The sequence below is a fragment of the Triturus cristatus genome, chromosome 6, assembly GCF_964204655.1.
Source record: "Triturus cristatus chromosome 6, aTriCri1.1, whole genome shotgun sequence".
NCBI lineage: Eukaryota > Metazoa > Chordata > Amphibia > Caudata > Salamandridae > Triturus > Triturus cristatus.
The window spans coordinates 1,219,371,691-1,219,396,792 of NC_140589.1; the positions used below are offsets into that span (position 1 = coordinate 1,219,371,691).

The 25,102-nt window shown below is 43.2% G+C and overlaps 1 protein-coding gene across 2 annotated transcripts in view; it reads left to right on the forward strand.

Annotated features, from left to right (window-relative positions):
- Positions 1-25,102, forward strand: part of AMD1 (adenosylmethionine decarboxylase 1) — an 83,564-nt gene that overhangs the window by 45,941 nt on the left and 12,521 nt on the right. For both annotated transcript variants that reach the window (XM_085612132.1, XM_085612133.1), the window contains exons 5-6: positions 13,282-13,324; positions 15,602-15,746. In XM_085612132.1, coding sequence (XP_085468258.1) covers positions 13,282-13,324; positions 15,602-15,746 — 188 coding nt within the window. The remainder of the gene's footprint in view (positions 1-13,281; positions 13,325-15,601; positions 15,747-25,102) is intronic.

Below are 25,102 nucleotides of genomic sequence, written 5' to 3' on the forward strand. Positions count from 1 at the left end.
AAGGTTTAATCCCCAACGCCATCCTCATACTGAACAATGGGTAACACACGTACATAGACTGTATAAATACAGCACCTCTTGCTTTCGGAAGGCAGGAGGAACCCGAGAATTCAAGGCCGACACACTGACCAGAGACGCTGCAGCTCCAGCATGCCATCGCTCCAGCTGACAGTTGTCTGACAATCCCTTGCGAGGTGTCAAGCTCAAGTCCAGGACGAAGTCCTACACTTTTACTATTCAGGCTCGACTGAAAGCCTAGTGGGATTCTTGGCTCTTAGGCTCTCAGGCTTAGGCTCTATAGCACCTACTCACATACTAGGTGCACTTAGGTACATCTAGTCTGGTATCTTAGGAGTACGCACTTTATTTTATAAATGCATTCTCTATTCCTGTATCTGTTCACGACTATTACACAATAGTAGAACAATACTATTTCTTTTTATTCACTGTACTGCTGGTTCCATTTCTCTGCTACTGTATTAGTTATAGCAGCACATATATTTTACATGAGTAGAACGGTACAACAAACTCTTATTGTAAAAACGCCCAACTGTTTCTTCTGTGTATCTCTCTGAGAGCAAAGTAAGCACGAGTGACTGGGTGAAAAGTAATATATTGTTTCCAAGAGTCTGAGGTTGTGTTCTGAGGTTGCCAAAAACGAATCTCTGATAGCAGGAGAGTCTAGTGGCACTGCGAGCTAGCTAATGCAAACCATAGGCTAACCTGGGCGGCGGGGGTGAACGGAGTTAGTCTGCCACCAGACCCACAGTATATGCTATCCGTAAACGTCGTAGGTCCTGCATGGCAAGGTACCTTTGGGACCTACACTTCATGCCGCCCAACGTGGTATAATAAAGGCGCACTTAATCAACAGTAGAATCTGAGTAACCCATTCGTGCTTGCTCTTCTTAGAGACCCTGCTTACAAAACCCAGAGACGTCTGGAGTAAGTGGCAAAAAACAGCCACCTCTTGGGGTACAGTCTTTGCTGCCATATATACCAGGACACAAGGTATTCCTTCACTAGCAGTAGTGCCAGATGTATTAAGACAAATGCAAAACGATTATGGAGCAGAACCTGCCCTAAACTTAGGGATGAAGTTATTAAATAACTACGACCAGGTATCGGCCATTATACTAGCTAACATTAAAGGAGAAGCAGCATCGGTGGCAATCCGCCAACTCCTAAGGGAGTTCACACCATTAGAACAGGAGAATGAACCACCCAAAATAATAGAAACTGCATATGCAGAATTAGGCAGAGTTTTTGGGGGGAACTTTAACACCTCAACTACAGGGCAATCCTGAAAAGGGCACTTTTAAGCAAACACCAAAATCTTTGAAAAGTGGGATAATAAAAACGAAAATTTGAAATACAAGAGATCTCGTTCCCGAGGTAGGTCTCCCCAAAGGGAGCCCTCTGGAAAGAGTTTCAACCTTAGGAATAGGGATATTAAGAAACCTGACAGGTAGCGGGATACTGATGCATGTTCCTCTGCTTCCTTTCAGGGTTCGCAGAACACAGGAGCGTACAGTCCATAGACAAGCAGCTCACTCAAGACTTTACTTTTAAAAATGAAGAGAAACAAAATCCTAAACCTCAATTTAAGAAAAAGAAAGTTGCTGGTCTGAAAATCAGACATGCCCAGAATTCTGAGGACACAATTTCTGAAGGGGGAACGGGCTCTGATGATGCTAGACAGTGCGGCAGAAGTAACAATAGCTCGCTTGAACCTGAAGGAATTTCTGGTCACTGCGAAGTTGAATGATTACATCACGGTGGAAACACCGGCCACCAGGATGAGCGTCCCACATAAGTTATATGAGGTAACACTCCGGCTGGAGGGGGACAAGCCCAGGAAAGTAAGAAGTCTTTTTTTGGAAGAAACTAACATCTGGTTATGACATCCTGTTAGCAGAACAAGATTGTCTGCCTGCATTCGTAATTGAGTGCCCCAGGGGAGAAGAATTAATTTTTCCAACTTTTTCCGACATTGTACCCGTTCATTTAAAACCTGCTTATGCACAGGGGTGGGCAGTAGCCCAAGCTGCAGCACTGTACAAAAATCACGCAGGGTGGGATGAGAACTCAACCTACCATGTGATCCCGTTAAGTTTCACCTACTGCTCAAAGGCAATACCCGATAAAGCAAGAAGCTAAAAAAACAGGTCAGGGAGATCTTAGATCAACTGAGTACCAGGGGGTCATTGAGACATGTACTTCACCAATGAACAATCCTTTGTTTCCCGTCTCTAAACCGGACAACACATAGTCTAGTTATAGATTAGACATTTAAACTCCTGCACAAAGACACTTGCTGTCCAAAATGCAGTGCCGCATTAATGAAGAACATTGTATGCAAAAAATACAAAACCACTCTTGATATCTCAAATGTATTTTTCTGCCAAAATATAGCACCTGAAAGCAGATATCTGACCGCCTTCAGTGCGCTGGGGTCTCAAAGACAAAAGGGTATAAAAATAGCCCAGGTGTATTTTCAGCGAGAGTAGCTGTTACTTCAAAATTTTGATGAAAAAGCGTTGTCCTATGTGGATGATATGTATCTGACTAACGACGACTTAACGAGACACTTGACCAGGGTAAGCACAATTATGGGATGTGCCGCAGAAGGCTAAAAGTTCAACTTTAAAAAGTCAAATAGCCCACCTCAATGTCCTATTTTTGGGATATGAGCTGTCAAGTGAAGGCAAAAGTCTGGCAGCTAACTTTTTAGAGAAGTGTGCGCTGCTCCAACCTCATTAAAAAAAATCTACAATCAATACTGGGATTCCTACATTTTCGCAGGACATACATTTTAGATTACGCACAAAGGGTAAAACCTTTCTATGAACTAATAAAACCTGACTTGGCCAGGGACTGGACATAAGAACATACCAGTATTCTTCGCTTACCCCAGGAAGACATGATGGCTTCCAAACATTTACAAACATGTGTAACGTACGCCACTTAGTGATCAGAATGATAGCGGGTCAATGCGGGTACTCATATTTAACCTTTAATGAGGGGGAAACTGTACCAATTGCACATATCACACCTGTTCACAAATGCAGAAATACGTTTCACTTCAACAGAAAAAAATCTCGACAGCAGTTCAGACTGCCGTGGCTAGAGAGCACTGGCTCAGGGGAAACTCATCATTGTCATGACTCCAGTACCAGCTATAGAAGCTGTTACAAAGGCCAGCATCCCAAATGCGAAAGCGTTGCATCCGAGGTGGATACAATGGGCTCTCTTACTGCAACAGATGTTGAGTACAGATTTGATCTGAGTTTAAAAACTCAGGCATTTCTGCAATATGAACAAGAATATCCTCTACCAAATGAAATCTTGCCTCTTGATCAATATGAATATATAATCTATACTGACAGACCTGCGCAACCTGCCATAGGGAGTAAGCAGGAATATTTTTCAGCGTGTGCAATAGTTAAAGGTCGCATGCATGACGGCAAGTTCCATCCTAGCTGCACAAAAACGCAATCTCTAGGAGACTGCACGGCTCAGTTGGCCGAATTAAAAGCACTAATACTTGCACTGAAATACGGATCACAAATTCCCCACACTTATCGTGTTAATATTTTTTTTTTCTGTGTACAGTCGTACAATGAGTGCTTACAACATTGGGAACAGAATTGGTTTAAAGATGCAAAAGGAGGCACAATTAAGCATGAACTGCTATGGGAACACGTGGCGGAATTGAAAACCGAACTACCAATGACTCGCGTGATCCATCAACATGATGGCGTTCACGTTGAAGGGAATTCATTGGCTGATGAAGCCACAATTTCCACTCAAATACTCCTACAAGTTAGATGCACAAAACATTCCATGTGCTCGAATTCCTGGAGTGGGGGTTAGAGTAATACCAAATATGGATCGTAGGCAAAGTTTAATACTAGCTGCACACGAGGGTTTGGGCTCTGCGCTCACAGGCGTTACGGCGACTATTTCTTTACTGAAACAGTGCTTTGGTGGCCAGGGTTAACTAAGCAAACTTGAAATGTGACATCTGCCAGCAGATGAAAGGGTCCACCATTGCGCGCCCGGCACAGGCGCCATTACTAAAGTCAGACCAACCTCTTGCATGTGTGTACTTGGACCACTGCGGCCCCTTACAAACGGACGGGGCTTACAGGTAGATAATGGTGGCAGTGGATTCCTGCTAGATATTCCTATTGGTTTGGCCTCCGCGTTCTGCTGACCTTCGAACTGTTATAAAAGATTTGCGAGTCTTTATCGGTACATACGCAGTCAGCATGTTACACTCTGCATTTAGCTCTCGGGCTTACAAAGAGGCCATGGAAGGAATGGGTGTTGCATTGTAGTTCTCATCTCCGTATCATCCTGAGGTAAATTCTGTTGAGAGTAAAAACCGGGACTTAAAACAATCTTTAACAGCAAGGGTATTGGGCAAGGGCGGTAGTTGGGTCTCGCACCTGTATGGGGTTCAGCGGGCATTAAATAACCAGCCAAGAAACTCACTAGGGGGGAGTCACGTATGTGGGTACCTGATCTTGATTGTGAAGGCACAGTGGCGGAAGAAAAATCATTTGACATCAATGATCTTTTGGCTGTTCTACAGGCTCTGAAAGAATCCAGGACAAAGCAATGTCCATCTAAAGCAGACTGCCACTGAGGAAGTGAAGGTGGTCAAGGCAAGACCTGTCTGGATCCCAAAAGTCGGATCTGGTCAGAAATTTGCAGATAAAAAGGAATTTGGACCTTCTTACAGAAAACCTGTATCAGTCCTTGCAGTGCACAGAACAAGAACTGCTTCTACCACCTCTTGCTGGAAAAAAGGAGATTTGTCTCAATTGACTTAATCACACCACTGTGGCCAATACTGAACAGTAGGCCCAGTGGACTCCATCTAGCTACAATCCAAGAAGTTCAAACCGAGACGCGTCACATTTGAAGAGCCACCATTAAGGAATGAAGGACTAAGCAACTACGCTATATAATTTATTCCACTTGATGCAAATATTCAAAATCAAAACAATTCACAAGTTGCAATTCGACCAAATACAGATGTCTACATCAACTTGCCTCATCGAGAGGAAAATAACAATTCAACTAATCCCGATGCAATCCCAACAATTGATCGAACAGATTCTTGCTATTTCATGGACTTTGATACGTTTTCACTGGATCCAAGCGAACCGTAAACTACGCCAGCCAAAACACCATTCAAGCTACAAGCAAAGAACTTTCTTCTCTTCCTACAAAAAACATACCTAGTATCACCTTTGATTGAACTCTGGGTAATTTCAGGGATAATGTTTTTTCTTTTATGGCTAGGCTTAGTATTGACTTTAAGTATGCATAGTAATGGACATTATCTTCAACAAGATTCCACAGCCCAAAAGGTCAACGTCCTCATGAAGCCACACACATCGTCACATCGTGAACCGAGACTTGTCATCAGTGAACATCACAGCTGTTCCTATACCGGATGGTAGTTTAGGGCAAGGCTGATTTTAACATATTCGGACCAACCGAACTTTTAAAAATTAATCATGTAATAAAATCTCAAGTGATTTCATTACCACCAGTACATATTCTGATTGGGACACAAACTGCTAATAGCTTGTTATCTGATTTAGAGAAAACTGCTGCATTTTCCAACAATGAAATGTTAGGTGGTTCATCGGATTAGGATAAATTGTACTGTTATCAGCATTATGGCCATAACTTCCTACACAAGTCCATTTCACCTAGGAGTACCAACAGTGGGAACACTGCCCAACACCACCGAAGAGTAGCCCCTAAACAATTGCACAAAAATGTGCATGATTTTCAGGATTTAACATCACAGGTACAGCCTCATTCTATTATAAAATTGCACCGGAATCTGCCTTGAAAATTATGCTAACAAACACTAAACAGCTTTACTCTGCTTCCTTTCTGGCTCAATTGTCTTAACAGGGTTTCGACCTATGGCAAGATGAAATTGACACAATCGATTTGGGGTTCAAAGGACTGTCATGTCCAGGGTACAGAGGCACTGTTAAGAGCTTGCCTCATTCCTGACACTGTGCAACAAACATCCTGTCTAGGAATAGCCAAGATGAAGGAACGGAGCACTCCAAAGTTTCCAACACCACACAATGATTGGCAGAATTCTTCTGAAAGGGAAGGGGCAACACTTGACATACTGGAGTACAATAGAACCGATCCCAACTGGGAGTGGGTGGTTTGGCCCTTGGATACAAACACGTCATAAAAGGTTCCAGCACATCACCGAGGGACTCAATATGCATAGGCCAGACCCACGTTCTGTACAAAGAAAACATCCAGGGGTAGTGCCATCTTAGTGTTGGGAAGTTGTGCCTGCAATGGCTAGAAACCGCAACACTTGCAGATGTGAAACACTTAACTTTACTCACACAAGACATGGATCTTAGGGACTTTTTGCTAGGACCTAGGCAGCAACGTCAAACGTTTCATATATGCAGACATTTATGCTGCTTATAATAATCTGGAATATTTCCCAACAAGAAGCCGCAGAAAGAATGTGGCATAGACCGTATTAACTTAGAAAAAGCTTTTGCTGTGATGGATAATGGGTTAACAACTTTGACCTCGAGTATATTCATTGGGCAACATTGTATCTTCTATTGACATACTGGAACAGGATTTAGCCATAATACAACACTGCCAATCTCAGCTACGTTCTATTGAGCTGGACGCTACAATCCTTGCGTGCAGGCCTTGCGCCTTGGCGTCTTAACCGCGACGCAAATTCCGCCTCGGTGCTTTGATCAAGTGGGCGGGGCCGCGTCTGCCAACGAACGTGTGCAGCATTATGGAGGTAGTGCTCGCAACGGCTGTTGGCCGACAGAAGCCGTGAAGGGGTTATAAACAGTACGTCTGTTTTCAGAATACAATCTAACTGATGCACAGATTGAGATGACACAAAAGGGAGCTAAATATACAATGCTGCAAATTGAAAAACTGGCTTCCATTTACAGTAGCCGAATTTCCATCAATTGAGTGGCTTATCCATGGCCAAATCACTCTCCCGGTCATTACATTCCAGTTTCATTATTGACTTGAACGCAGGAAGGCACATATGAAAGGCTGGGTAAAGAATACATTAAGAAATCCTGGGAGTTACCATATAAGTTCCGATGCTGGAGTGGGGATCGAAGTATTAGTGGTACAAACTGCAAGAACGCTTTAAGCGATTCTCTCATATGCCAAGATATTGTTTTGCACAGTCTGTAATGGTTCAGTTTTGAATCTATCTTGCCACATGAAAGGAACACCAGCTGCCGTAATGAACGCCAGTGTTTAAATTACTTTCGAATGGGAGTTTCTTGATGCTGAACAATCAAGGTTGCTGTGGCATGCTTCCAGGCATTGCCTATCTGGTCACCGTGAACACACGGGTTACTTACTGTATGCAAGTATTGTTCCCTCCGACAAATACAGCCAGGGAGGTGCTAGTATGGCCTTCACTGAATGTTTCGTTGATACAGTTTGATACTTAGAGCAGAATGAAAGCCATGCTTTTACAGTAAACCGTGCCGCTGACAGCTCGAGAAACCTTTGAACTTCAGATTGCAAGGACCTCGAATGAGATACAGGCGCTAATTCGAACTAATTGCCCCCTACACTTCGTAGAAATGGTGGTCGTATCTTTAAGATGTCTGATACGAGTGGCATTATTCACCTATTGAAGACCATAGGGTTCGAATTCCTTGCCGCATTCCAGACTATCTTTGGAGTTATTCCTAACTTCATACACAGTGTTTGGAAGCATTTTCGGGGGTCTATCTCTGATCCTGCTCGCTGTAGCTGTAATCCTGATTATCGTCTACCTGCTGCGCAATGGACGGACCATCCGCCAGCGAGATTGCTAAAGCTATCCTGGAAAGACATTACCGTGAGCGTATGATGCAGCACCTCGGTGCACCTCGCCTAAGGAAACGAAGTGATTCTTGGTTCTTATCCTTCAGACCAGTCTTTGAAGACTGCATTGTACCGGTCTTTCAATGCCTGTTCTGCGGAAGCGAATGCGAGTTGGACATCTGTCTGACCTCTCTGACGGAGACGCCAGCGGACTTAGACTCCAGGCTGGAGCCCTTGTGGTCCCATGCTCGACATTGTCCCCAGCGTATTCCCATCTTGACGCATGCCTTCCTTGAGGAGCCACAGGTACCTTTCACAACTGAATTAAATTTCAGCTCCAGCATTGACACTGAGGTTTCGAATCCGGTAACGGAATTGTACGCACCAGCTACTGGACAGGAGTTACATATATGCACACTTGTCGTGCTATGCACTTCAATGTTTGTCCTCTGCTGTAGCAGGTAGTGTTAATGATATGTCTCCCAGCCAGGACTTCTAATCTGGATCTGGCTCACTGTGTGCTGGGAACAACTATGGAACTTTTTCCTTCCCGTTCTATTTTCAAAATAACTTTTGCAAATTGACGCTTTCCGAAGCATGGCCTTCTAAAAACGCTTACGGTAGTTCAACTTGTGTGATCGAACTCAATTGGGACTGTGATTTGCGGAAATTTTCATCATGTTTTTAAACATTAGCAGAGAACATTTTTCATAGTTTTTTAAAAACTTTTTTAAGTGGCTTTTTAACGTTTTTAGAAACCTTTTAATTGACTGCTTGTCCAGGCCTAGTGTTATATTTCATATCGGTACCCTACTATAGGTCCAGGGAACATCGTACACTTTCCCTACATCAGCGCCCGTTATTTCAAATGACCAAGCCTTAGGACATTACTCCAAATAAGGGCAGAATGCCTTGTATGGACACAACGCTTTATAAGGACTGTAGCCTTTTATGGACTAAACCTTTCACCTAGTTCCATGCAGAGGGTGGGTTTTTCCCAATCTATATTGCTAAGACGTCATCCTTAGCGCATATGAATAATGGAGTACACTCTCCAGGAGGTACACTTCACCTCTCCCATTGACGCGCAAGGTTTAATCCCCAACGTCATCCTCCTACTGAACAATGGGTAACACCCTTTCATAGACTGTATAAATACAGCACCTCTTGCTATCAGAAGGCAGGAGGAACCCTAGACTTCGAGGCCGACACACTGACCAGACACGCTGCTGCTCCAGCATGCCATCGCTCCAGCTGACAGTGGTCTGACGATTCCTTACGGGGTGTCCAGCTCAAGTCCAGGAAGAAGTCCCGCACAATTCAGGTAATGGGGTTTGACTGAAAGCCTAGTGGGATTCTTGGCTCTCAGGCTTAGGCTCTATAGCACCTACTCACATACTAGGTACACTTGGGTACATCTAGTCAGGCATCTTAGGAGCACGCACTATCTGTTCATGACTATTACTCAATGGTGGAACAATACTATTTCTTTTTATTCACTGTACTGCGAGTTCTATTTCTCTGCTACTGTATTAGTTATAGCAGCACATATATTTTATATGAGAACTGTACAACAAACTCTTATTGTAAAAACGCCCGACTGTTCTGTGCATCTCTCAAAGAGCAAAACAAGCAGGCACTAGTGACTGGGTGAAAAGTAATATATTGTTTCCACGAGTCTGAGGTTGTGTTCTGAGGTTGCCAAAAACTAATCTGATAGCAGGAGTCTAGTGGCACTGTGAGCTAATGCAAACCAAAGTGCGGCGGGGGTGTCCGGAGTTAGTCTGCCACCAGACCCACAGTATGTAATCCGTAAACGTCGTAGGTCCTGCATGACAGGGTACTTTTGGGGCTACACAACATGCCTGTCCTGTACCCTTTCTCTGGCAGCGTGAAGAATCCCCGGGGGGGAGGGGTGTGATTCCAGCGCTTTACAAATCCCATACATACATACAAATGAGCAACCCATTTGAAGCTCTTTAATCAAGGCAGTAGCAAATTAATTACTGTAATACTTGATATTAATTGTTTCCTAGGCGAAGTTCAATCAAAGTTGATCTAATTCTTAACCTAAGTTCACATAACCTAAGTTAGTCAATATTTTCAAAACTTCAGAGGAAAAGGGGCATAATCTGTTTTAGTAATGTATTTTATTAAAACTACCTGTACAATATTCGACCCCACCTGTGTATGGACAACATAAAACATAACATTTATAAATAGACGCAGGACCAAATAAACAAGAGACTTGGACAGTGTCCCTCGTGGGCAGTCCAAAATAGAACAAGGATTTGTTTATCAACCTGGGCTGTGAAGTCTGTGTTTTACAAGAAGAGTAAATAGTGGCTGCACTCCTTCCTTTGCTTATTTAAGTTTTTGCTGAAATTGCCAGATTTTGCGTGCTGGCAGAACCATGTGTCATCCCACCACAGTTAATCGTTAGATGATGCCAAAGGTGCGCAAGATTGTGCACCAAACTGCCGCACTGCTAGAAGAACATGTCAAACTGAACCATATCATCCAAAGTAAACCAAATGAATCCGCTGTACACCATCCAATAGACTGTAGTTTAAACTTTCTCTGTTTTTCATTATGGAATCACTCCGGAGACAGCTGTGTTGACCAGAATGCTTTATTTACGCATATTCAAAAGCCTTCTGTTGCCCATCCGAGCTTATACATTGGCACGTGCAGTCAATCAAATTCCGATGCGGACACATTTATTAACCCAATGCATTTCGAACAATTATGTTCTTCGTCAGGGGTTCGCTGTGAAAAAAATCAAAATGGCTCTTTAACTGCCCATTCATACAATAATACTAAATCTTAAAACATTTCGAGCTTGCCTTTTACAGATCTACCACTCTCGTTGTAACCTCCCCGTTCCCATGGCTATAAACAAATGAAATAAAAATGAAAAACTAAAATAAAACCAACTCTCCGTAAATTCCCCATACATAAAAATAGCTGTCCCTGTTACCTTTAAACGTGCGAAGTTCAGCGTACTCGACTTTTCCATAGCACGTTGTTAACTAAAGAGTCAGACACCAAGTCTGTGTTTTAGTCCTACTATTCAGGACAACCACTGGGACAAAGTAAGGTGTCCTTTACCAGGCAGGTGGTGCTTTCAAGAGGAATGTTCTGATTTCAAAAAAAGCATTGGAAAAGGACAATCGTGATAATGCTACTAGTTGAATGAAAATGTTAAAGGCACGTCCACAGCATTTATTCAGAATGGATACTTTCTAGAGAGGTGTCTTTAATACTGTGCTTGGTGCCTTCAATGTTTGTATAGGTACTGAATATGCAGTTCAAAGAATCAGTTTGAGGAAAAAAGACCTGACCTTTAACGAAACCAGAGACAGGAAGTATAGGGACTCCTGGATCAAGTACTCTATGCGTTCAGTCTTAAAATCTATGGATGTGCCATTCGAGTGAACAAATCCCATGGTGTCAAGGGGACAAGATGTAGCCGCATGGCGTCGGTGTACACACGACAGCACAGAGAATCTACTGTATTTATATAGCTCTGACAAGACGTTGAGGTGCTTTTTGGCAAGTAGCACGCTGCTCCGGAACCCAAAGGATTAGTTGTGCATTAGTATAGGGAAAAATAAGTTCATTTCAGCAGTGGGCAGGTGAGTCTGTTAGCTGGATTGAATAGTACAAAGGAAGATGGGGGAAGGCAGTCTAGATAGTGATATTTGTGAGATTATATTAGTTGAGGGTTGGAGTAAAAAACTGATGGAGGGGAGAGCCTAAAAAGGGTCATTTGGGAGATCAGTCGTAAAGAAAAGGGTTGGGATGTCAAGAGGGATACAGGAAGGAAGAATCTAGGAAGTGTTACTTTGGTGATTACAGTAAAATGAGGGTTGGGTCTGGTCAAGGGGGGTTGAGGGAAGAATCTAGAATGGGTTATATAGGAAATCATACTAGAATGAGGTTTAGGATGCATCAGAATGTAGGATTTATAGAGGTATAGACAGTAGTGCGTTGAAGGTTCTTTCTCTACAGTAGGAGTAAAGTAATAAAATATATAGCTGCATAACTACATAGAATGGGTATATATGTATAAAGGAAAATATATAAATTGTATTGCATAAAGGTCCATCCTTGCAAGTATGGCTAGTTAGAAATTCAAAATATTTCAATAGTGAAGCATTTGTAGATTAAGATCATATTTCCATATTATGATGCATAAAACAGACCCATAAGCGTCTAATCAAGTAACTATATGAAAACACTGCAGTGACCTGTATGTTAAGCGTAAAATGTAAAAAAAATTTAATCTGATGTAATGTATATTTGTTAAGCAGGCCTAACTAAACAATCTATATATTTTCATACCATTAATATACATTTTTGTACAAGAAATGCACATATCTACATATAATCAAATGATACATATTTACATGCACAGGCATATGCTGTATATTTGTGTGGTGGTCATTTAAGAAACCGCCAGCTCCTGAGTAGTCTTCTGAAGATAGTCTTCTGTGGCTTTTGTTTGGGGGTAATGGAGTCCCTAGTTTGGCTGCTTGAGCAGAGAAAGATGTACCACTGTTTTTTTCTTGCATGTTGGGGTTTTGAGGCAAGGTGCCAATCTTGTGTGGCAATTCCTTTGTTTTATGTATTTGCTGATGTTCTTGAGAATAAGCGGTACTGTTCCATGTATTGCTTTGTGGGTGATACAAAGCACCACGAATGTGGTGCTGCTGAGATGTGGGCTTGTTTGGCAACAGAGGTATGAATTTGTTGTACTTTTTCATAGTTGATAAAGATGATCAGTGGTAGTTCATTGCCGTAATCAAGTTTATACAGTATAAGACAGTAGCTAGGACCTTGTGAATATCCACTGCTGAAGAAACGAGTTTTCCAGCAGTTATCTTTCATATATTGACACGTGACTCTTCACTAACTCCCAGTCTAAAGTTCACATTAACTTCCTCTGTTCACTCTTATGTTAGATGTGGGGGTCGTAGAATACATTCACCTGATTGGCTAAACTTTCTTAAAATTCTAGCGATTCCTAGCCTAATAAAGAATGATTGAAGCATGTAAAGATCTGTAGAAGACATTCCTCCCCCCCGCCCCACCGCGCTGAAGATCAGCAGTTAAAGGTAGGTAACAAATATTTCCACTGCCCTTGGAACAAGACAGTGCAAATAGTACATTTTAGAATTGGCCACTTAGTGGGATCTCAGTTAAATCTTCCTGTGACTCTTATTTAGTAGATACATCAGAAGTTTAGGTTGCAAAGGTACCTTTGTTAGCGTGTAGCTATCAGTGTATGCACAGTCACATTTAACCTTCTTGGAGAGATTACTGCTCTTCAGATTGGTGTACATAAAAACCCCTTTAATCACATCAGTTTAAAAGTGCGGTTTGTAATCTGATCTTTTTCCACAGATGGAGCTGCGTATTGCATGGGCCGAATGAATTCTGATTGCTGGTAAGTTTTTATCAATCCAGATTAAGTATGTTTCTATTGACATCTTCTGTATGATAACCCAATTTCTTAAATTTGTTAGTCTAATATGTTAAATACTCGTTAAGTACGTATCGATAAATAACAAAAACATTTCATATTGTTGAAAATGGTTTATGGTTATAACATCATTTAATCTCTAATATACCTCTTATGATCAAGTGCAATAACTTAAAAGCAAATTGTGTTTTTTTTAAACAGGATTTAAGTTTTTAGAATTTTTTCATTCATATTTACGCTTACTACATAACTAGATGTAATTCTGCATAACTTAACATGCATTCGTCGACCAAATCTAATTTCTGATTCTCACAAAAGACTAAAACTGGAAACAAACTCTAAATGTTCTGAAAATGTTCAATTTCTGTAACATTATTAATTCATTATAAATATATTTATCTGCTTGGCTCGGTTGTGCTGGATGTGTCAGCGCTGTATGGCGGTGAGGCCACATAAAAAGGCAGAGGCCTCTCCGTACACTTTACATTCGTAAAGAATCTGGTCGCACTCAGTTGGATTACGATTCCTGTATTATAACTTAATGGTTAGTTCAAAACCAAATCCTTGCGATGTCCCAACGCGTTTCAGTCTTGCAGAGATTGTTCACAGGTATGTGGTCATCGGCTCCGGCGCTTAAGTGCTTCATGCATGTTCATTTCCTCTCATTACTGCTAGGCAATATGGGAAATGTAGTGTTGGTGCACATTGTGTTGAGATCTTTAACGATCCAGTGATTAAAAAAACTCGGTATGATTTCTCTATTGATCTAATAAGATCAATTTTGTAATTCCTGTACTAGTACATAATATATGCCTTTAAAAGGTCAAATCATAAACTTTAGAGTTGATACCTGCTAGTGGGTCAACATTATTACAGCTTTATGGACAATGAAAAATTAACATGATATAAATTCAAATGACAAGGAAAATGTTTCATTTTTAATTTCAGTACATCCATTAATTTCTGATGCCAGATTGTCCAATTCATAATTAATGTGTGCACACATTATGATACATAATTAAATGGATCAAATTGTGGCACTCGCCACATAATACCCTCGAATATGAATTAATGTTACTCTGATTTTTCTGTCTCCGAAGCTGGTGGTGAGTCCACAACCGTGACTAAGCTGATAATTATACATAGTATCTACATTAATGGTAGTGCACACAAACATCGGTGTAACGTTTTTTCGAACACTAAGCTTTACTTTTCCATCTGGTTTTGCAAAGTTTGATCTTCATTGATCATAATCACCTAAATAGTTCGGCACCTATAGAGATCACACACTTTATAGATGTGAAAAGGCTAAACTATATAAAGTTGGAATAATGGGGTCCCCTTAATAGGAATGTTATTTATTCTTTCAGTCATAGCTGCCTTCTGTCTTAATGGACATATTCTCTTTAAAAAAAAAAAAAGAATGGAATGTGGTAATATTTCATTGGCTTATTTTATATCACATTAGCTATCCAACTCCACGGTGGGACTTAAATCTTGTAGCCTCCCTTTGGCTCCGGCCGTTTAACCTGTCTTCATTAGACATTGGTTTCCAGATTGATTTGCCTGACTTTCTGGTTGCAGTCGCCTCTCACTGAAGGATTGACAGAGTTAAGGCTTTGTCTATCATAAAGAGAATGCACTTTTCCAGGCAGTCCCCTTTAATCCGATTTTAATGGAATCCCACCTTAGCCAAGGAATGTTTGGCTATTCAGCAAAGACCGTGTTTCCTGGTCGATATCTGCAAAGCCATCACGTGTTTGCTTCTTGCATTGCAGCTAGAGAAAAGGCAGCATTAAAGATTTTTCAGGGATACTTACAGACTTTGGGTTCCAGAGTAACATGATACTCGCTGCAAAGCGCTACGACAACTAGTCATAGAAATAGAATCACAATATAATTACAATCAATGTAATTCTTTTTAGGCCTAAAATGAGTATTTAGAATTCAGTCTGCAAAATTCATTGCTCCGTGTTAATGTATAAATTATCTAAACAAGTGATTGTCATACCCCAGGAATGTTTGGAATGGGACCCTTTACTTAACTATTACAAAGATAAACGGTTTCTATTTAGTTTAAATGGCTTATGCTGCAGATTTCAGTATTTCTCACGTAAACTGGTCTGCTCATTTTGAGCAAAATGTCAAAGCATTGTCCAAAGTGAGATCATGCAAACTCCAAGTTCAGCTAATTTTGTTGATGTTGTACACTTCCTCATACTCTAAAACTTTCATTAACAGGTACTTGTACACTCTGGACAACTGTGAGAGTCTGGTATTCAGTCAGCCAGATCAGACGCTGGAAATTCTGATGAGTGAGCTTGACCCTGAAATTATGGACCAGTTCTACATGAAAGACGGTGTTACCGCAAATGATGTCACTCGTGTAAGGAATCCATTTTTCTCGTTTACATACATTGCCTCCTGGATGAAAACGCTTCAGTACAATTCCCGATTTATTCTTACTATCTTGTAGTTTATTTACTAGACTCTGCATGGCAGACTAACTTGCATGGCAGGTTTCCTCTGGTTCAGTCTGCTTATTTGCTATCCTTAGAGATGAGGATAGCCTCGAGTACATTGCAGAGGCACTGTGCTAAACTATCCTAAATCGTAAATACGTAAATGTATAAAAATGTGAACTGCACGACGTTTGTTTTGGATGTCACAACTTCAAGTATGTGCTCACTACATGCTCAAAGCACGTCCTCGTTGTGCCAATTTAATGTGTAATTTTAACCACTTGGTTGATTTCTTATATGGAATGATAGCAATTTCTCAAAGCTCGTACAAGAAAAACACCTCCAAACCCTGCAGCCCAGTGGATGCAATGTATGCCTGGCCTGTCGTACTTTAGAAATTGCTGTTTTTGTATGAGGCGCGTCTGGTCTCCCAACCAGCCAGTGAAACAGTTTGCTCTATTGTCAAATAAAAGCACGCTGTCTCAGCTGGGTCCTGCAAACCTATTTTAAACAACGCTTTATAATCTGGTGCTTGCTGTATTAATGACCAACCAGTGTATTGTGTACGCAGACATCCTGTATTTTTCTCACTTGAAGTTAATCAGTTCGTCCTGTTTACTCCAGTATTGGAACTTTCATGGATTCACATGCTTGAATCATTCCCCGCCGTCGAGATGGGAGCCCCTAGTACCTTATAAAAGTAATGTCACAATCGACATAGAGGCTTAATGCCCTTTTGTTTAGCAACATCAGTATCCTCAATAAAAAAACACTGCCTATGCCTGTTCAGAGTCCTCGGATGCACTCAACCCAGACAAGGCAATCCTTCAACCTGAACGGTGAATAATATTCCTAGTAGGTATACTGGACACAGATGTCAACGAGGCATATCCAGCTCTCTGGCTCCATTCCAAAAAAGTCACTTTCAGTATGCCTCTACAAGTCTCTCCTAGGTATAATGTCCTCTTTCACTACCTTGTACCGCGCTGCCTTCATATGCGTTTGCTTCAGGAAGCCCTGGATGCTCAATTGTCTCAGGCGACAGGACCGTTCTAAGACATTATTCAGGTCACAACTATCAAGATCAAGTCTCTCCACTTGTGGACCCAACCAGCAAATCTTTATACAGGTTTCCTGTTTCTTCCCCAGCCATCTCTGTTGGTGATTACAGCAGATCTCGCTGGATGGGTGGGGAACTTACTCCAAGACCTCAAGTTCAGAGGCGGGTGGCATCCTTCGCATCACAACCTGTACATCAGTCTGCTCTAACTAAAAGCAGTATATCTCGCTCTCTGGCCTTCCTTCCTCGAATTCAGTGCTCGTAGGCAGACGACCAATGATGCACTACATAAACAGGAACATACCAGATCTTGTGTCCCAGGAGACACAGCTGATCTGGCAAATGGTGAATCAAATGCAAGGTACATTTAACAGCAGGGCATGTACCAGGGATGCTAAACACGATAGTGGACACCTTAAGCAGCTCCAAACTGCCTGTGACGAGTGAGAATTAGGCCAACGTGCGCTGGATTTCCTCTTTCTCCAGTGGGGCAAACCAAAGCTGTATTGCTTCACAACCTCCCTCAACGCCAAATGCCCTTTCTTCGCAAGTTGGCAACACCATAAGAGGCCGTCGGGAATGCCTTTTCAATTGCATGGTACAGTATATTTGCCTACGCCTTTCTGCCAATTCCCCTCCTTCTGAAGATCTTCAGGAAGATGAAGGCCGAGCCCTGTCAGGTCATACTGATAGCCACTGCATGGCCGTGCCAGTACTGGTACACCACTTTTCCTACTCGCGGTGCAACCTCCCATTCGACTCAAACCAATTCCCTCACTACTAACAATGAGCCAGGGACAAGTTCTCCATTCAGATCCCAGATCGTTCCAATTGTCCGCTTTGCTCCCGAGTTCCAAGAATTTGGTCATCTGAATATTCCCACAGACTGCAGAAGAATACTTGTTAAAGCAAGAGCGGACAGTACAAATGAAACCTATTTCTTAAAATGGAAGAGATTCTTTATTTGGTGTTGGAACTGCTGACAGTCACCCTTTCACATCTTCTCCGGAACAGATTTTATCCTACCTTTTGCACTTCACACAATCCGGCCTAGCTTGCGCCTCTACTAAGGTGCATCTCGCTGCCATTTCTAGTTTCCGAAGCTCGTCCAACAAGCCATCTCTGTGGTCTGAAAGACTCGTACAGATCCTCAAAGGATTGTTCATTGAATTTAGTGTAGGCCACCACCTCCCGAGTGGCATTTTCATACAGTGTTGGGACAATTAATGAAGCCTCCTTTTGAACCAATACATAAAGCAGCCATTAAATAACTCTCCTGGAAGGTAGCCCTCCTCCTGGATCTTACCTCTGCATGTCGAGTAAGAAAAAAATTCAGGTTTTTACCACCCAAGATCCATTTCTTCAGTTCTGAGAAAAGTTTATCCTTCGTACGAACCCATAATGTGTTTCTACAGTCCCTTTGGACTTTTACCTTAATGAGCCTGTGATACTCAAAGCATTCTTTCCAAATCGGAGCCGCTGAGAGCAATTCGCTCACTGGACATCAAACGATGTTTGAAATTTTATTTGGACAGAACTAAATTCTTCTTGAGAAACAAACCAGCTATTTGTCTCCTTCAGTGCACCAAGGAAAAGTCTTCCGCTTACCAAGCAGTTTATCCAGATGGATATCTAAAACGTTTCGTTCATCAAAAGGCAGGACAGCCTTTGAACTCTTGAATACTGGCTCATTCCACCAGAGCAGGGGTATCGTTGCCAGATATGTCAAGCAGCAACCTTAAAGTGCACTTCGCACAGCATTGTCTGGAGTCAGACGCAGCAGCGGGACAAACGGTTCTACAACATCTGTTTCAATAAAGGTGAGCGATCTTAGTCTTCCCACCTGCCACTTAAAAACCTGTTTATGAAATTTCTCTGCTGTATATTGGGTGATCTAGAGTATGATTTCAACCTCATAAATGTGCATATAGTTGTAAATATGTGCGTGTGTGTGTGTGTGTATATATATATATATATATATATATATATATATATATATATTCTTTGCAAAATGTGCTGGTTACTGCTTGCTGGTCTGATTCAAGCATGTGACTATTAAAGTTCCAATACAAGAGTAAGCAAAGGTAACTGTAGGTTCGCGGCATGTGTGCTGTAGATACACAAGCTTTGCATACTCCTGCCATCTAGTGTTTGGTCCAGATGTTTGCCAGTTTTTCTTCGGAGAATTCTTTCCTAGTCACGAGGTAAGGCGGCGACTCCTTTTGGTGATAGTGCACATGGGCATTGACTCCATTGTTCTTCCCACCATCGGGATTGTACGTGTATTGCTGCACTCTGGTCGAAAATGTTCTTTGGGATCCCCTCGGTGCGCAATCCCCTGTACCCTTGACGGTATTATCGTACACATTTTCCACATATCGATTAGATCAGGAAACTCAATCTTCGGTTGAAAACATCGTGGGCAGCCATGGGGCCTAGCTGCGTCTGTCCAGCCTTCTGCCAAAGAAACGGACTCAGTTTCAATTCTGTCCTAAGTGCCACTCAAAGTACCCTTGCACAGACCTACATAAAGTCTGCAACTTGTGCCCCTCAGCGGAGCACAAGGAAGAATATTGTGAGGCTTGTCGGTCATTCTGATAAAGACCATGATCGTCTGGCTTGGCGACGAGAAAAGCAGCGATTATATTTGGAGAAGAATCCGAACAGGACGAAGCAACTGCTGCGGAAGATGGGGCCTTCTCGGTCCCTTAATCTGATTCTGACTTGGAAATCGAATTGCAATCAGAGGACGTTCCAGCGGGACATGGTGTGCCGTGAGTACTAAATCCCTCTTACCCCTTAAACATAAGGCTTCAGCACCACCTCTGCCTTTGGGCCTTTGTCGGCACCAAGACAATGTTCCCAATGCCCCACCCTCTGGCTTGACACAGACACAAATAGTGAAGCCTTCTGGCTGTGGATTGAGTCAAGACAGTCTTCGGATCCGAAACATTCTACTCCGATAGACCAATCTAGTTCGGAACTGAAACCTTCGGTGCCGAAATCAAGATCTCCCAGATCCCCTGGAACAGATTTTAGATGTCATGAAGGGCAGATTAGAACAGAAACAGTTATACATCAACCCATACTGGACACATTTTAGCTAAAATTTCAAAAGGCAAGTTATTTCAGAGGACACTCTGTATAAGATATCTCTTAAGGACATTGCTACAAGTCCTATCCCACGCTACTTTGTCATCCCATCCACCCCCTCCACCATCTTCACCATTACCACAACTGCCAGCCTTATATCCACTACACAACACCACAGGGGTTTGCTCATATACAGCCTGATTTAGGAGATGACGATGTTCCTTTACCAACAGATCCATGGGATGATTATAATCTTGATCCACCCATGGATAATCCAGATTTATACCCTGCAAAACAATCACCTCCAGATAACGTGTCTTATCAAGAGCTGAATTCAAGGTCAGCAGCTTATGGAGTTACACTGCACTAAGAGGCTTTGGATGACTTATTTGAGACACTAGGGTCTTCAAATAAGACTAGTCAGTCTCCCTATGTTGAAAGTCATGATGAGGCATGCAAAAGATTTTTAAGGACCCTGCTTGTGCCTGTATTTTAACACCCAGGGTTGATGAGAAATGTAAATCACCATCTGATCCTGTTTTTATTAAAGGACACCTACACTTAGACTCACTGATAGTTTGTAATGCTTGTAAAAGAGAAAACCGACCTGGGGCTGCACCTCCCCCGGGTAAAGTCTAAATTAACTGACCCATATGCCAAGTGGCTGCTCAAGCTGCTAACCACTGACGCATTGCCAACACGCAGAGCTTACTAGCTAGGTTTGAAAGGGCACACTGGGTTGAGATGGAAGGCCTACTTCAATGCCTCCCAGAAGAGCTAGTCCTGTGGTTCCCAAAGTGTGCGCCGCGGCACCCCAGTGCGCCGTGATGAGAGGCCAGGGGCGCCGCGCCGCTGCACAGGATGTGGGTCATGGTAATTGCAGCCGTAGCGCAACACTAGTCTGTCCGTTGTCCGTGAAGGAGAAGGATTCTTTAACCGATGCCATTTGTCCGTAATTGCTTGACTCCGATGCTGTTGAGGTCGTGGTGTAACAGACGCAGATTCAGTACCAAAGCTCAGATACTCAGCAGCATTGGAGAGGCACAGCGGGATGGCAAACCCTCACACCTTCAGCCCTTGATGAGCTGTCTTTGAAGGTGACTGAGAGGGAGGGGCTGCAGCTTTAGGCGCAGGGGCATCTATTCAGATGCAAACAGCCCTAAATGCGTCGTGTCATGTCTCTGCAACTTAGAGGGGCCTCACACCTTCCCTTTCTACCCAGGGCCCGAAAAATCGTAGAACCGGCCCTGATTACATCGAGGCAGCACGTGGTTCTCTCCACAGAGCTTAATTCCTATTTCTAAATTGTAAGCAAACCTCGGTTCTTCAAACATGCAGTCTATAATGTAATAAAATAAAGACATGGCACATTCGCACCCACACTGATTAACAAAGTATGGAGGACAATCGGTTAAATCAGTTCTCTTGGGCTATCTCTAAGTACTGTACATCACAGTGGGGGATGGCAAAACTAACATTTTAGAAAGAGAGCCTGTTGTGTCCGTGTCTTGTCCAGGAGGGGGTGAGGAGCCCTACCCCACCCTTGAAGAGACCAAGATGATACTAGAATGCTGCATGCCCACCCCTGTGCCCACCCTGGTGAATCCTGTTCCCCCTCCTGTAATGGCTCCTGCCCCCCCCCCCCCCCCCCCCCCCCCCCCCAGTGGTGGCTCCTGTCCCCATCCGCCTGTGATGGCTCCTGTGTCCCCGTCCCCGTCCCCGTCCCCCCCCCCCCCCCCCCCCCCGTGGTCAGGGCCGGACTGGGATCCAAAACCGACCCTGGCAAAGTGCTCGGCTGCCCCCCTTCCCTCACCCCCGCGGGAGGTTGGGAGTGCCGCTGAGCTCTTTGCCAGGGCCGGTTTTCGGCCAATTTTGTTACAAGGCCGATTTTGCAGCTATGCTTCAAAAACGGCCCTGTAACAAAAACAGCCCCCAGGGGCCCAAACTGGCCCTCACCCGTGCGGCGCACTGGGGGATTGTCGGGTGCCCGCTACGGCCAGTCCGGCTCTGCCTGTGGTGATTCCTGTCTCCGCCCTGGGTGGCTTCTGTCCCAGTCCTGGAATGGCTCCTGCGGCGAGGGTGAAGTTCTTGATGGGCCTCTTCTCAAAAAGGCTCAGCTCAAAATTAATAATTTTTACACTCACCATCCTGAATTTGCACCAATGCCAGTTGGTCACTCTACGCATCACAGTGAATTTGGCTGAGAGAAAGAGCGGTGCGTCCTGAAGCATTAACTTGGACAGCGAGCGTGCTGGAAATGCAATAAAAGGCTGCAAGTTTGGAGAACAGCTGAATTCGCATTACAGTTCAGCACAATTACACTTGGGAAGTTATTTTGCCAAATTGTTAGTGAATAATCATTACACCAAGAATTTGAGGGCGAAGAGGGTTGTGTGGGGTGGGAGGAAAAATACGACTTTGAAGCAGATGAGCCAACACTCATGCAGCAAGTATGATGGGAGAAGTACTCCTACATTTATGTAAATGCAGGGCTTTAAGTGGGATGAAAAAACTGGGGGGTCTCAAAGGGGTGTGGCTAATGTAATAAAGGGCGCTGCTTAATCTGTGCTCAGCATAGTGTGCTGCCTGACTTGTAATTTGCTGCTTCTGTCATTGCATCCAGATATATAATACAACATTATACCTACAACAAGCCAGGACTATTGGCTGTGCCAATGATTCTTAGTGGCATAACACAAATAAGCAACTATGGCTTTGTTGTATATAATATTGAAAATGATGCAGTTCTGAAATGATGAGACGGTGAAAGAACTATAACGAGTCTTTTGAAGTTACCTCAAAGGCAGTGAAGTGACTTCTACCGAGTTAAGATTTTTTTTCATCCTGAGGGTGAAGGCAAAAATGGAGAGCCCGATAGGGACCCATCTTGACAGCTGCGTTTTAGAACTGCACCTGCAGGACCCAGCACACTTAAAACACTGGGCAGATGGGATCTGGTGAGCCACCTTGGGTTCATCAGAGCCCACCCCATGTAACGCCACAGAGCTCCTTGAGCCTTTCTCTAGCAATTGAGATGTACTTTATAAGATCTGTGTGATTGTAAATAAAGTTTTATGATGGTGATGGCTACTCTCTGAATCCTTCATCACGTCTAGGCTTGATTCTTCATGTAGACCAGTGGTTCCCAAAGTGTGCCGAGGCACCCCGGTGCGCCGGTAAAAAAGTGGTGGGGAGCCACTGCCAACTGCCAATTAGGTCAAGGGAGCCATGGGTCAAAAAGGTTTGGGAACCACTGAGCTAGTCCAAGAAGAACGCATCTAATTCTTCTATTACATGTGCTCCAGATGCTGCTGACATTACAGCAAGAGAAGTTAACACCAGATTTCTTTTACGTCGACATGCCTGGCTTAGGATTTCAGGTTTTAAACCAGAAGTCCAGCAATCTATTTTAAATGCCCCCTTTGACAAGCAACATCTTTTCGGACCTCAAGTTGATGAGGCTTTAGAAAAGATGAAAAAAGACAGACGTGGCGAAATCCATGGGAGCGCTTCAGTCTCCAGAGGCCCCTTTAACCGCTCATTTTATTGGGGAGGGTCCAAAACTACATCCTCAGACCCTTACGCTTCCTCATAGAAGTTCAACACGCAATCCTCTTCTAGAGACTTCTACAGAGGAGAGTACAAAGGAAACCATTTCAGAGGTAGGGGTAAGAGCACGCCAACGTGCAGCTCCCCATCTCAACAGTGACTTTCCTACACTGCCCCTGACCATTTAACCCCTGTCTGGGGAAGACTTAAACAATTTCTCTCCATTTGAAAATCCATAACATCAGACAAATGGGTACTAGACATCCGACATGATTGTCTGGAGCCCACTAGCATTCCTCTCAATATTCCACCTCGCACTCACACTCATCAGAGCACCTGCAACTCCTCAAACAAGAGGTACAAGCTATTAGCAAAAGGAGCCATAGAACCAGTTCCGTTACAGTACCAAAGTTCAGGGGTTTACTCTCTGTACTTTCTGATCCTCAAAGACTGCTCCTTAAGACCAATTTCGGATTGAAGGACGCTAAATCTGTACATACTATCAGAAAATTTCCACATGGTCACGCTCCAACAAATGCTTCCACTTTACAGCAAGGCAATTTTATGTCCACACTGGACTTAAGACTCATACTTTCACATTCTGGTTCACCTAGCATATTGCAAATATCTGATTTGTGATGGTGTGAAAACACTATCAGTTCATAGTACTCCCATTCAGAGTAACTACTGCTCCCAGAGTCTTCTCAATGTCTAGCAGTAGTGGCAGAATATCTCCGAACACAACAGATTCATGTCTTCCCTTACTTAGATGACTGGCTCATCAAAGCCAGCACACACCGAAACTGTTTACAGTACTTGGACTACATTCCACCAATTGGGTTTCAGTCCATGCACAGAAGTCTCCTCTTCAGTCTTCACAAATGCAGTCCTATCTGGGAGTGACTCTAAACACTTGCACAGCTCTAGCCTCTCCCAGTGCAGCCAGAATTTGAAATATTCAAACTGCTACTACAGTTTCAGACCAATCACTTAAGTCAGGACTTTCATGCAACTGTTAGGAATGATGGCTTGCATTGCAATAGTGCCTCAATCAAGGTTACACATGCGTCCTCTACAAGAGTGTTTAGCACGTCAGTGGAATCTGTCTCTGGGTCAATTAACAGATCTAGTGTTGGTAGACAGCCGCCCCTATCGCTCTCTACAGTAGTGGAACACACAACTTATCAAAAGGGTGTACTTTCATTGACCCTGTTCCACAGATTGTGCTAACAGCGGACTCATCTCTCACAGGTTGTGGTGCCCAGCTTCACAATTTGACAATTCAAGGTCTGTGGGACAGCAAGTACAAGAGTTTTCACATCAACTATAAAGAGCTTCTAGCTGTGTATCTTCCACTGAACGCTTTTTAGTCTCACCTCGTAGGGAAAGTTGTCCTTGTCTGCACAGACCATTCCCGCTATGTACAAAAACAGGGGGGAAACATTCTGTGCCACTGTCACGTCTCTCAGGCCATTTGGCAATGGGCAATTCATCAGAGTTCATCTTCTAGCAGAGCACCTCCCAGGAGTGAGCAATCAAACTGCCGACCTCCGCAGCAGAAGGCAGCAACAAATACAC